The sequence below is a fragment of the Hibiscus syriacus genome, unplaced genomic scaffold (assembly GCF_006381635.1).
Source record: "Hibiscus syriacus cultivar Baekdansim isolate YM2019G1 unplaced genomic scaffold, ASM638163v2 tig00117026_pilon, whole genome shotgun sequence".
NCBI classification, from domain to species: Eukaryota; Viridiplantae; Streptophyta; class Magnoliopsida; order Malvales; family Malvaceae; genus Hibiscus; species Hibiscus syriacus.
In genome coordinates, this window is record NW_024063529.1 from 927,988 (window position 1) to 938,956 (window position 10,969).

At 35.2% G+C, this 10,969-nt stretch overlaps 1 protein-coding gene and 2 pseudogenes across 1 annotated transcript; 2 read left to right on the plus strand and 1 right to left on the minus strand.

Annotated features, from left to right (window-relative positions):
* The first annotated feature begins 1,567 nt into the window (after positions 1 to 1,567).
* Positions 1,568 to 3,970, plus strand: LOC120196094 (annotated as a pseudogene).
* Positions 3,971 to 4,426: 456 nt separating this feature from the next.
* On the plus strand, positions 4,427 to 5,997 carry LOC120196085 (annotated as a pseudogene).
* Positions 5,998 to 9,262: 3,265 nt separating this feature from the next.
* LOC120196044 (dirigent protein 4-like) lies at positions 9,263 to 9,946 on the minus strand. The gene is made up of 2 exons (XM_039197940.1): positions 9,665 to 9,946; positions 9,263 to 9,544 (listed from the first exon to the last, which is right to left on the minus strand). Exons 1-2 carry the CDS (start codon positions 9,944 to 9,946, stop codon positions 9,263 to 9,265), a joined length of 564 nt encoding a protein of 187 aa, XP_039053871.1.
* Positions 9,947 to 10,969: the final 1,023 nt, after the last annotated feature.

Here is a 10,969-nt window from a genome sequence, read left to right on the forward strand (position 1 = left end):
TTGCCTTTTATATTCCCCCCCCCCTCTTGTCTAGCTTCCTTTATTTATATTAGATATATAATTTTCAAAGTTCCAACATATATTTTCTTTTCCAAAATATAATATATTTTACCATTACATCCAATACCTATCAATTTTATATATGAACTTTTATTAATTTATGAATCTATTTTTTATCTTCGTCGATTTTTTTTCCATAATTTATTATGAAAATTTGCATTTGATTGACTACAAACGACGAAGAGAGACTAGATTCATAATTCAGTACAAGTCATTAATTCGATTCTCATCTCACATCTTGAATATTTTCATAAAGATAAAAATATTGTAGGTATTTTTTTTATTAAGTTAAGGTGATTATAAAATAGTATATGTTCTAAATACTCTTAACCATTCGACAATGAACACTCAATCACCCTGCTACAACCGTTGGTGTTCGAACATGTGACTTCTAGGAACAACAATAATTTCTTTAATCATCGAAGTAAGTTCATTCGTAGAGATATTATAAATATTGAAATTTGAATCGAAACTAATGAATATTTTTTTCACTACATGCTGCCTACGTGTCCTGACCATGGTGATAGATTTGACCAAAGTCGATAGTTACATATTAGCTTGTTTCGCTTTTACTGTCGTCGATTTTTACGTGGAAGAAGAAGCCAAGATGAGTTGCAAAATATACAAGTAAATTAGGATGTTTAAGGATTGGGTTTAAAGTTAGGAGTCAAACTATCAACCACTTTCACCAGTTGTTAACGTTGACCAGCCAATCACATCAATATTCTGTTACTTTTTGTAATGATTGTTAACTATGAAGGATCGATTTGTTATAAATCGATAATATCAGTGATCGAATCGTTACTTTTGAAACATTAGTTGAGAAGAGAAATATTTACTCAAATGTCAATTGACATTTATGTAGTTTATCCCAAATTATACATTTTTTTTTATCTGGGGTAAGTACAAGGTAATATCTATTTAAAGATAATTTTTAATCTCTTGACAATGAACGCTCACATCACTACATTCTCGGTGCTCGAATCTGGGTCCTCAAGGAAGAGCAACAATTCCTTCACCCTAAAATAGTTATATGATAACTTTGGTGACTTGATTAAAAAAAATAAATAGTTAAATGATTTGATTGGCAAAATTAAAAATAGACTGTCAAAATAAAATCTATCCATAATTAAATGGTCATAGTTGTAGTTTAGCCTAAAATTTATACTTTATCATATTAAGAGCATTTTCTTCTGTCGAAACAGAAGCAAAACATATTATAAGAAATTTAGGACTAATATAATAGAAATATTTTATCGATTCAAAAACATATATGTTGGATAAAATTAATAGTTAGATTGTTAAACTATTTTGTGGATTTGAATGGGTTTCGATTCATCTATGAATATCCATGCATTTCTTTGATCGGCCCATCTATCACAAACAAACAATCCAAAAGAACGAATAAACAAAATCTCACAAATCCTAATCCATTTCCAGTCCTCCCATTTGAAGAAGCCATGAAAAATATGAACTTCAAGCTCACGAGAATATAACATACATAAAAACACACACATCCATGAGCTCTCCACCGATCACCAAGTTCCCGACCCCAAAACCCAATCCCCACTCCCTCTCTCAAAGAACCCAAATCCCTCTCCATGTTTACCAACACCCAGCAGCCATCCTTTTAGAGCTCTCAACTTCCAGTAAAGTTCACCAAATCCTTCCCCACATAATCAAATCCAATCTCTACACCGAGCACTTGTTCCAAACCAAGCTCCTCAGTCTCTTCTGCAACCACGGCTGCATTGCCGAAGCCGCCCGTGTTTTCGAACCCATCGGAGATATGCCCGAGGTTCTTTACTACACTCTGCTTAAAGGGTCTGCAAAACACTCATCGTTGCGCGAAGCTTTGTTGTTTTTCGTTAGGATGGGAGTTGATAATGTTAAGCCTGTTGTTTATAACTTTACTTACTTGTTGAAAGTTTGTGGGGATAAAGGGGAGCTTAGAAAGGGTAAGGAGATTCATGGGCAGTTGATAAAAAATGGGTTTTCTTCGAATGTCTTTGCAATGATTGGTGTCATGAATCTGTAGGCGAAATGTAGACAAATTGAGGAAGCTTATAAGATGTTTGATGGAATGCCTGAAAGAGATTTGGTTTCTTGGAATACGATTATTTCTGGTTTTGCGCAGAATGGTTTAGCTAAACTTGCTTTGGGTTTAGTTGTTAGGATGCAAGAGGAAGGGCAGAGACCGGATTCGATTACACTTGTTTCCGTTTTGCCTTCCGTGGCTAATACGGGTCGGTTAAGATCGAGATGTCGGTTCACGGTTATGTTATAAGAGCTGATTTTGAAAGGTTTGTGAATGTGAATACTGCATTGGTTGATATGTATTCGAAATACGGGTATATTGGAATCGGGAGGTTGATCTTTGATGGGATGAGACAGAGGACTACGTGTCGTGGAATTCAATGATCGATGGTTATGTTCGAAGTGGTTATGCTGAGGAAGCGATGGCTATTTTCGAGAGGATGTTGGATGATGGAGTGGAACAGACCGATGTTACTATAATGGGAGCTGCTTATGCTTGCGCGGATTTGGGTGATCTCGACCGTGGAATGCTTGTTCATAAGTTATCCGACAGGTCGACACTTGGCAACAATGTATCTGTTATGAACCCTTTGATTTCCATGTACTCCAAATGTAAGAGAGTCGACCTTGCAGTCGATATTTTCGAAAGATTGCAGGGTAAGACACTTGTTTCTTCGAATGCTATGATTCTAGGCTTTGCGCAAAATGGACGTGTTAATGATGCTTTAATCTACTTTTACGACATGCATTCTCGAAACTTAAGACAGGATACATTTACGATGGTGAGTGTGATTCCCGCTCTGGCGGAATTATCAGTTACACGCCAAGCAAAGTGGATTCATGGATATTTTATTAGAAGTTGTTTGGATGATGATATTTTTGTGATGACTGCACAGGTTGACATGTACTCAAAGTGTGGAGAAATTCACACTGCCAGGAAGCTTTTCAATCAGATGAATGAGCGGCATGTAACAACATGGAATGACATGATAGATGGCTACGGAACGCATGGGCTCGGGAAAGCTGCTCTGGAGTTGTTCAATGAAATGCAGAAGGGCACCGTTAAGCCAAACGATGTGACGTTCCTTAGCGTTCTCTCAGCCTGCAGCCATGCAGGTATGGTGGAGGAGGGGCGTAGCTACTTTACCAGCATGAAGAGAGATTATGGCATAGAGCCAGCAATGGACCACTATGGAGCCATGGTTGGCCTTCTTGGTCGAGCTGGTCGACTACATGAAGCTTGGAATTTCATTCAAAAGATGCCTATCGAGCCAGGGATTAACGTATATGGTGCCATGTTGGGAGCTTGCAAAATCCATAAATACGTCGAGCTCAGTGAGAAGGCGGCAAGCAAACTGTTTGCATTAAATCCGGATGAAGGTGGGTACCATGTACTTCTTGCTAACATATATGCAACAGCTTCAATGTGGGGAGAAGTGGCTAAAGTCAGAAATATGATGAAAAAGAAAGGGCTTCAGCAGCGTCGTCGAATTGAGAAACGAAGTTCACAGTTTCTACTCCGGAACACGAACCACCCTCAGTCTAAAAGAATATATGCTTTCCTCGAGGAGCTGGGAGACAAGATGAAAGCTGCCGGTTACGTGCCGGACACGAGTTCGATTCATGATGTGGAAGTCGACGTGAAAGAGCAGTTAAACAGAACACACAGTGAGAGGCTGGCTATCGCGTTCAGTCTTTTGAATACCGGCAACGGCACAGACATGTGAGAAAGAACCTGAGAGTTTGTGGTGACTGTCATACCGCAACAAAATACATCTCGCTTGTGACCGGGCGAGAAATCATAGTGAGAGATACGCAGAGATTTCACCACTTCAAGAATGGAAGCTGTTCTTGTGGGGATTATTGGTGAAATTGTCAAAGTATTGACTCTTCATAATTCAGTTGATAATATTATTATAATATTATATATATATATATATTGATAAATATGAGATGAATATAAAATAACATATTTTCAAATATTTTTAATCATTAGGTAGTAAATATTCGTATTCTTATATAGATAATGCTCAAATTCGAGATTTTCAAATATAATAATAATTTTTTAATTATTGTTTGAGGTCATTTGATTAATACATAATTATATATATATTTAAAAGTAAATTTATGGTGGGACTGAAAATTTTTATAACTATGAATAATATAAATAATCAATTTCATAATATAATATAATATAATATAATATAATATAATATAATATAATATAATATAATATAATATAATATAATATAATATAATATAATATAATATAATATAATATAATAAATTTTGGATAAAATAGAAGGAAGAAAAAGGTTTACCCAAGGCTCCCTCATCTGCTAAGCTAAAGCAAATTCAAAATATTTTCAACAACAAAAAAAAGGCAAATTCAAAAGATACCAAATGGTGTCGCCGTCGTCAACTCCGCCGCCAAACCCTCAACAAACCCAACAATTCCTTTCCTCCGTCCTCTCCCAACGCGGCCCTTCGTCCCTCCCTTACACCGAAGACACCAAATGGCTAATCCGTCAGCACCTCCTTTCCCTTGTATCCAATTACCCTTCCCTCGAAACTAAAGCGGCCACTTTCACTCACAACGACGGCCGATCTGTCAATCTCCTCCAAGCCGACGGCACAATCCCCATGACTTTCCAAGGCGTCAATTACAACATCTCCGTCATCATCTGGCTCATGGAATCCTACCCTCGTTACGCTCCCGCCGTCTACGTTAACCCCACGCGCGACATGATCATCAAACGACCCCATCCTCACGTTTCTCCCTCTGGGTTAGTCTCGATCCCTTATTTGCATAATTGGATTTACCCAAGTTCTAATCTTGTCGATTTGATCGGTAATTTGAGCTCCGCCTTTTCACGTGATCCGCCGCTTTATTCGCAACGTCGTCCTAACCCCAGTCCCAGCGCTAGCCCTTTAACCAATTCCTCCATGTCGTCTAGTTTTGGATACCACCCGCCGCCACCTAGGGTGGCTCATTCGGCCGCGGGGGCATATCCGCCTTCGCCATATGGGAGGGTTCAGCCTCCGCAGCACTTGCAAGCCCGTCCTTCTTCGACCGATGATGCCACCGTGGTTTATAAGAGGAATGCTATGAATAAGTTGGTGGAGATGGTTCATGGGGATATAATCGGGATGAGAAAAGCAAGGGAAATCGAAATGGAAGGGTTGTTTTTGGCTCAAGCTGTGTTGAGAAGACGAGATGAAGAGATTAATAAAGGGTTGAAAGAGATGCAAGATGAAAAGGAAGCTTTAGAACAACGATTACAATTCGTTTCGATGAATCCGTATGTGTTGGATATTTGGATTAGAGATAATGAAGGGAAACAAAGAACTTGGGAAAGAATAACGTTGATGTCGATCAGGCGATTCATTGTGCCGATGTTCTTTCTAAACAAATGCTGGATTGCACAGCTGCTGATTTAGCCATCGAGGATGTGGTTTATTCGATGGATAAGGCAGTGCAAGACAGCTCCGTTTCGTTTGATCAGTATCTGAGGAATGTGAGGTTGTTGTCAAGGGAGCAGTTCTTTCATAGGGCTACTGCTGCGAAAGTTAAGGAAGCTCAAATGCAGGCTCAGGTAGCGAATATGGCTTCTAGAATATCACATTTTATCTCATGAGTGGTGGTTGTTTCGGATTTGTCAATGTAAAGGATCATGTTATTCAAGGTCAGATTCTAGTCAAGATTTGATATAATCATGGTATAACTGCATTACGTTTAGTTTTATGGATATGTATTCTTCTTACGGGACATAGCGTTCTTATAATGTGAATAATGTGCTCATGAATCGATATGTTGACACTAAATTTTGGGTTTTCTCTTGTTATAATGAATTTGTATCCTTTAGCTTTAGTGGTTGCATTTGCGAGGAAACTGAAATAGAGTTGGCTACTTTATCTGTTGGTATTGTTTTTCATATCACAGGCTAGTGTATCTATTGTAGAAAACCTAACGATCGATGTTCGCGATTCATGTTTATTTCTAAGGCCTTTCTCTGTTTCATTCTTATGTTTTCTCATCTTTTGACATGATTGTTTTTTGTTGTAACCGTCTCTAGTTTGCTCGTCATCTCGTTCCTTAGATTAGATCGAAAGAATATTTTAGCAACTGCAACAACGCGGCAGAAAGTGAGATATAACAATAGGTATCATTTCTATGCTCTTATTCATCAGTCAATCTGAATGCTGGCCCCTGCTTTCCCTTTTTACATGTTTTAAATTGTATTATGGTGTTTGACAAATAATGTACTACATGGCTTTGATCTGTCAGATTACCATTCTTGTTTTAAGTTTTGAATAGAATGAATCATTGAACCTATTAGACATAAAATAACACTTGTAAGGCTACTTATTAGTGCCATAATTGAGATGAATCTAGAATGATGTTGTTGGTTTTATCTATGTTGCTCGGACTCTTCATTTTCCATGAAGTATCCGTGTTCGACACTTGGATATAGAGAAATGACCTCCAAATATCAAATATATGGAACAATTTAGAGAAATCTAACCATTCCTGTGTTGGATACATACCCGTATCTGCACTTACATCTGAGTCCGAGTAACATATGTTTTGATATATCCATATTGCCGTGGGGTTTTTTTTTTTTTTTTTTTTTGTAAATAATTTAGTGTGATCATAAGATGGTATTGTTTAAAATCTTTTTTAGTCATTGACAACACACCTGCAGACGCAGCTGATTGAAATCAGGACCTTTAAAGAGAACAACACTTTATTTAATCACTAAAGTCACTTGATAAGTTGGATCATTATTATATATGGAATTTAAAACTAGTATGGATATTCCAGTTTGAAGCTCATTATTATGTAATCGGGAGAGAGTGCATATTCCTGTTGTTTTAAAGAAAACAAACAACTCATGAATCAAAACTCAACTTATTTTGTAAACCATCATTCTTGGTCAAATTTTGATCTTCAAACTAGGATTCATGGGCTGTGTTGCCTATAACCAAAACCACTGGGCTACATTTAAGTGGTGACAATAACTAAAAATAGTGCCGTTTGTGGTAAAATTGGCCCAATAGATCAGGTGGGTGAAAAAATTAGCCTATTAGGCCATCTTCAAAATTAATTTCGGACCACATGATTAGTTCGTCCAAATAATATTTTTTATTCATATTCGTCACTTCAAGGTTATGAATTTTAATAAAATATATTTTTATCAGATTTTGTTGCGTTGAAATGACAAGTTTCAATAAAAAATATATATTATTGGAACTCGTCACCTTAACGTGATGAGTTCTAAGTCACTGTAGCTAATGTTGTAGTTCCTAAAATAAAAAAAAAATATGATCCCGTATTGAGTTAAATAATTAACCCGCACACGGTATTGGTCCAAATTTACCCCTGGTTTTGTTAAAAAATAGATAAAATTTGAGGTATAAATTAAAATGTATATGTATACAGATTTTATCTCATCATTTTTTTTATCATAGGAACTGGAAGAAACCGTATAAGAGATTGGTACTTAATTATAAGATTGATTTCATTGAAAATGTGTATTGGAACGATAACAAGTCCTCAAGCTCTTAGAAAATTAGTTAGCTTCCTCTATCACGTATCATTCCACATTAATTGTCCTATTAACAAGCAGTGTTATTCAAAAGAATTATTCTATTTGTTTTATTAATTTGAGTATTCAATTGATTGAAGAAAATATAGTATTCATTACACTTTCATATAAACACGATTCATATTTTAAGAATGAATCCTTAAACCTGCGTATTTTAATTAATATTTCTTTTAATTTTTGTATTATTCCTCTGTATTTTGCACGTTCATTATAGTTACTACTTATTTTTTTTTATAAAAACCCGCTAGTTCTTTTAAAAATAGAAAATATCTAAAATTATAATGAAGATTTACGAGCATAACCATAAACGTAAACTAAATTATAATTAGGATATTTTCCTATAATCATTAACACAAAAACTAACCACCTAGATCACACAATGACCGTAAAAGGAAACAATTAAAAAAACCTAGCCAATGCTCGAATAAAATAAAGATACGAACAAATCTGACTACATCGGTAAATGAACTAAAAAAGGGGATGAAAGTACTGAAAGATCATCAATAAATCACAAATCAGAGTCAAGCAACATGAAAAAACTATCCACGAGCGCACAACGCGTATCCAAATCAATCTGAGGGTCCAAAGCTGGAAGATCAACATGATAACAAATAAGCGTCATCTTGATCAATAACGACGATGTCAAATCCAACCTTGTGATAAAAAATAAACGAAAACAACGGAAAAAACCCGTAAACTACCAAAAGACAAAGAAAAACGTGCCACAAAAACAAAGATAAACGTGCCATAAAGATAGAGAACATACCATAAAAACATAGTTATTCTTATTAAAAAACTAAAAAAGAAAAGAAAAATATAACATGCGGGTGGCAACTAACATCAAAATAGATGTCGCATGTAAAACAAAATTAAAGAAAAAAAAGTTAGATTGATTAACAAAATTGACAACGTTGTAAAGAAAGAAAAAGTAGTACTACTTAATTTAGATTAACTTGTTTAAAAAACTAAGCATTATCTTATTTTTCATATATTAATTAATATAACATGATATTAAAAGATCTAAATCCTAGTTCATCTAAAAACCAGCCATACACAATGTGCAATTCAGTTAACCCATGCATCCAAATAGTTTTTTTTTATTAGTTTGAGTTGAATAAAAGATAATATTTATTTGAAAAATTCTTAATCATTTAACAATGAACGCTCATACACTCATACAAATGTATTGTTTGAACTCCAAAACTAAAATCTCTAAGGATAACAACAATTCTTTACTACTAAAGTCGCTTGATTTGTAAATTCAAATAACTTTTTTTATGAATATAGATAAAGTATCTGTCCATATAAAAAGAATATATTTATTATGTAATTAAAAATTAGGATTAAGAATTCTAAAAAAACAAAAAGGATTAAGAATCTGACAGCTTAGAATGTGAATGTCTCCAAATCAAATTCTTGTCTTTTCAACAACAGACAAAACTTTATTATTGTTCAAAATTGAAACATGGAATTGGAAATGGATGTGAAGCGATAAAACGTTTTATTATTTTACATGTGATACAATCGATAATTGGAATATAAGATGAGGTGCAGAATCAATAATGAATGACAGTGACATGATACTCGACCATGGCATCACCCTTAACATGATCAAAGAAACGAGTGGTGAGGTTAGCAAAGCCTCTAGCCATCCTGAACTTGCCTCTCCCTCCAACAATGGGAAGCTCTCGTTGATTGAGTGCAATAGGGTTCCTCGACATCAAACTTATGGAACTCCCATTGAACTCGCCGTACGTGAATCCAATGTCCATCGTAACCACCAATTCCAGCATCTCTTGCCCCGTCGAAACCCATACCCCTTGTGCCGAACCAATCACCTAAAATTACGACCCATAACGATATGTCAAAATTTCTATTGGGACAATATTAACCGTGTCAGAAGTCCCTCTACATTAACGGAATGGATATAAATTTAATAAAATTGGTCTCGACATTACCTGAGATGTCTTCTCGGGTCCGACCGTCACGGGATCGTTGATCACAAACACGCTCCCGAACGGCCCCGGCGTGTCGTTGAAGGCCGTGGGGAAGCTCGGGTGAGCTACTTTAATGGCGGAAGGGCTTTTCCCACTGATCGTGTCATGGAAAAAGAAGTGAAGATGTGTGATTTTCTGAGCAGGTGGAGTGTATGGTGAAGTCTTTGAGTAATAATTACAATGGCAACATGCTATGAGATCGCAAGCAAATACAATGCAAATCAACATTGATCTTGCTTCCATTGTTTTTCCCCCACTTGCACAAGTAACTCTTTCATGTTCCTCTTTATATAGGTTTTACATTCGCCTGACAGGGAGAATTTTTTATTATCAATTCTCAATAATATATAAATTATTGTGTCCAGATAATATAAAAAATTATATTCATTATATATATAATCGTACCTTTCTAACCAATTAGTACTGGTGTGGACGATATTATTAAAAAGGGACAATTACAAATTTCGAATATGAATCGTAAAATATAATAAGAATTAGATTATGTAATTAAAATGGCTCGTTTACGGTTTTACTTTTGAGCTGATTTTCAGGATACGTACCCAATATAATTTTATTTATTTTTAATTATACATCTTTTTATAAGATAGAAGCGAATAATTTTATTAAAATAAAAAAATATTCAAATTACAACGAATGTTTATAATCATAACCATAGACTAGACACATAGTAATTGTATCTTGTGACCGTTAGCATAAGACACTAACCACTTAAAATCACACATGGATCATCATATACGGACAAGGTTAAAGACATAATCAAATAAAATTGAATAAAAGGTAGATACCGACAGATTTGATTGCATCGGCAAACTAACCACAAAATGATCAAGCTATTAAAAGACCATGGACAAACTGCAACTCAGAATCGAGCGACGTAAGAAAATTATCCACGAACGTAAATTGTGTAACTAAATCCAATCCAACGGTTCAAAGCAAGGAAGTTCAACATGATAATAAATAAACGTCATATTGATCAGTCGTGGCGATGACAAATCCAATCTTAAGTAAATGATAAATGAAAATAATGATCAAGCGACCGAAAATGTGTCAAACGACAGAGTAAAACGTACCACAAAGGTGAAGAAAAACGTGCTAAAAATAAAATTATTAAAAATTAAAAAATAAGGGGAAAATTAAAGATACGATATAATCAAATACAAAAACAAATGTATATCGATGGTCGACCACCAACAATAAAATTGATATCAATTGGCATTTTAATTATGAAATCATACCCAAACAATT

Coding starts and splice junctions, on each gene's coding strand:
- LOC120196044 (XM_039197940.1), bottom strand. CDS start 9,946: ATGGAAGCAAGATCAATGTTGATTTGCATTGTATTTGCTTGCGATCTC. Junction 9,545..9,664: donor GACCCGAGAAGACATCTCAG/GTAATGTCGAGA, acceptor TCGTAATTTTAG/GTGATTGGTTCGGCACAAGG.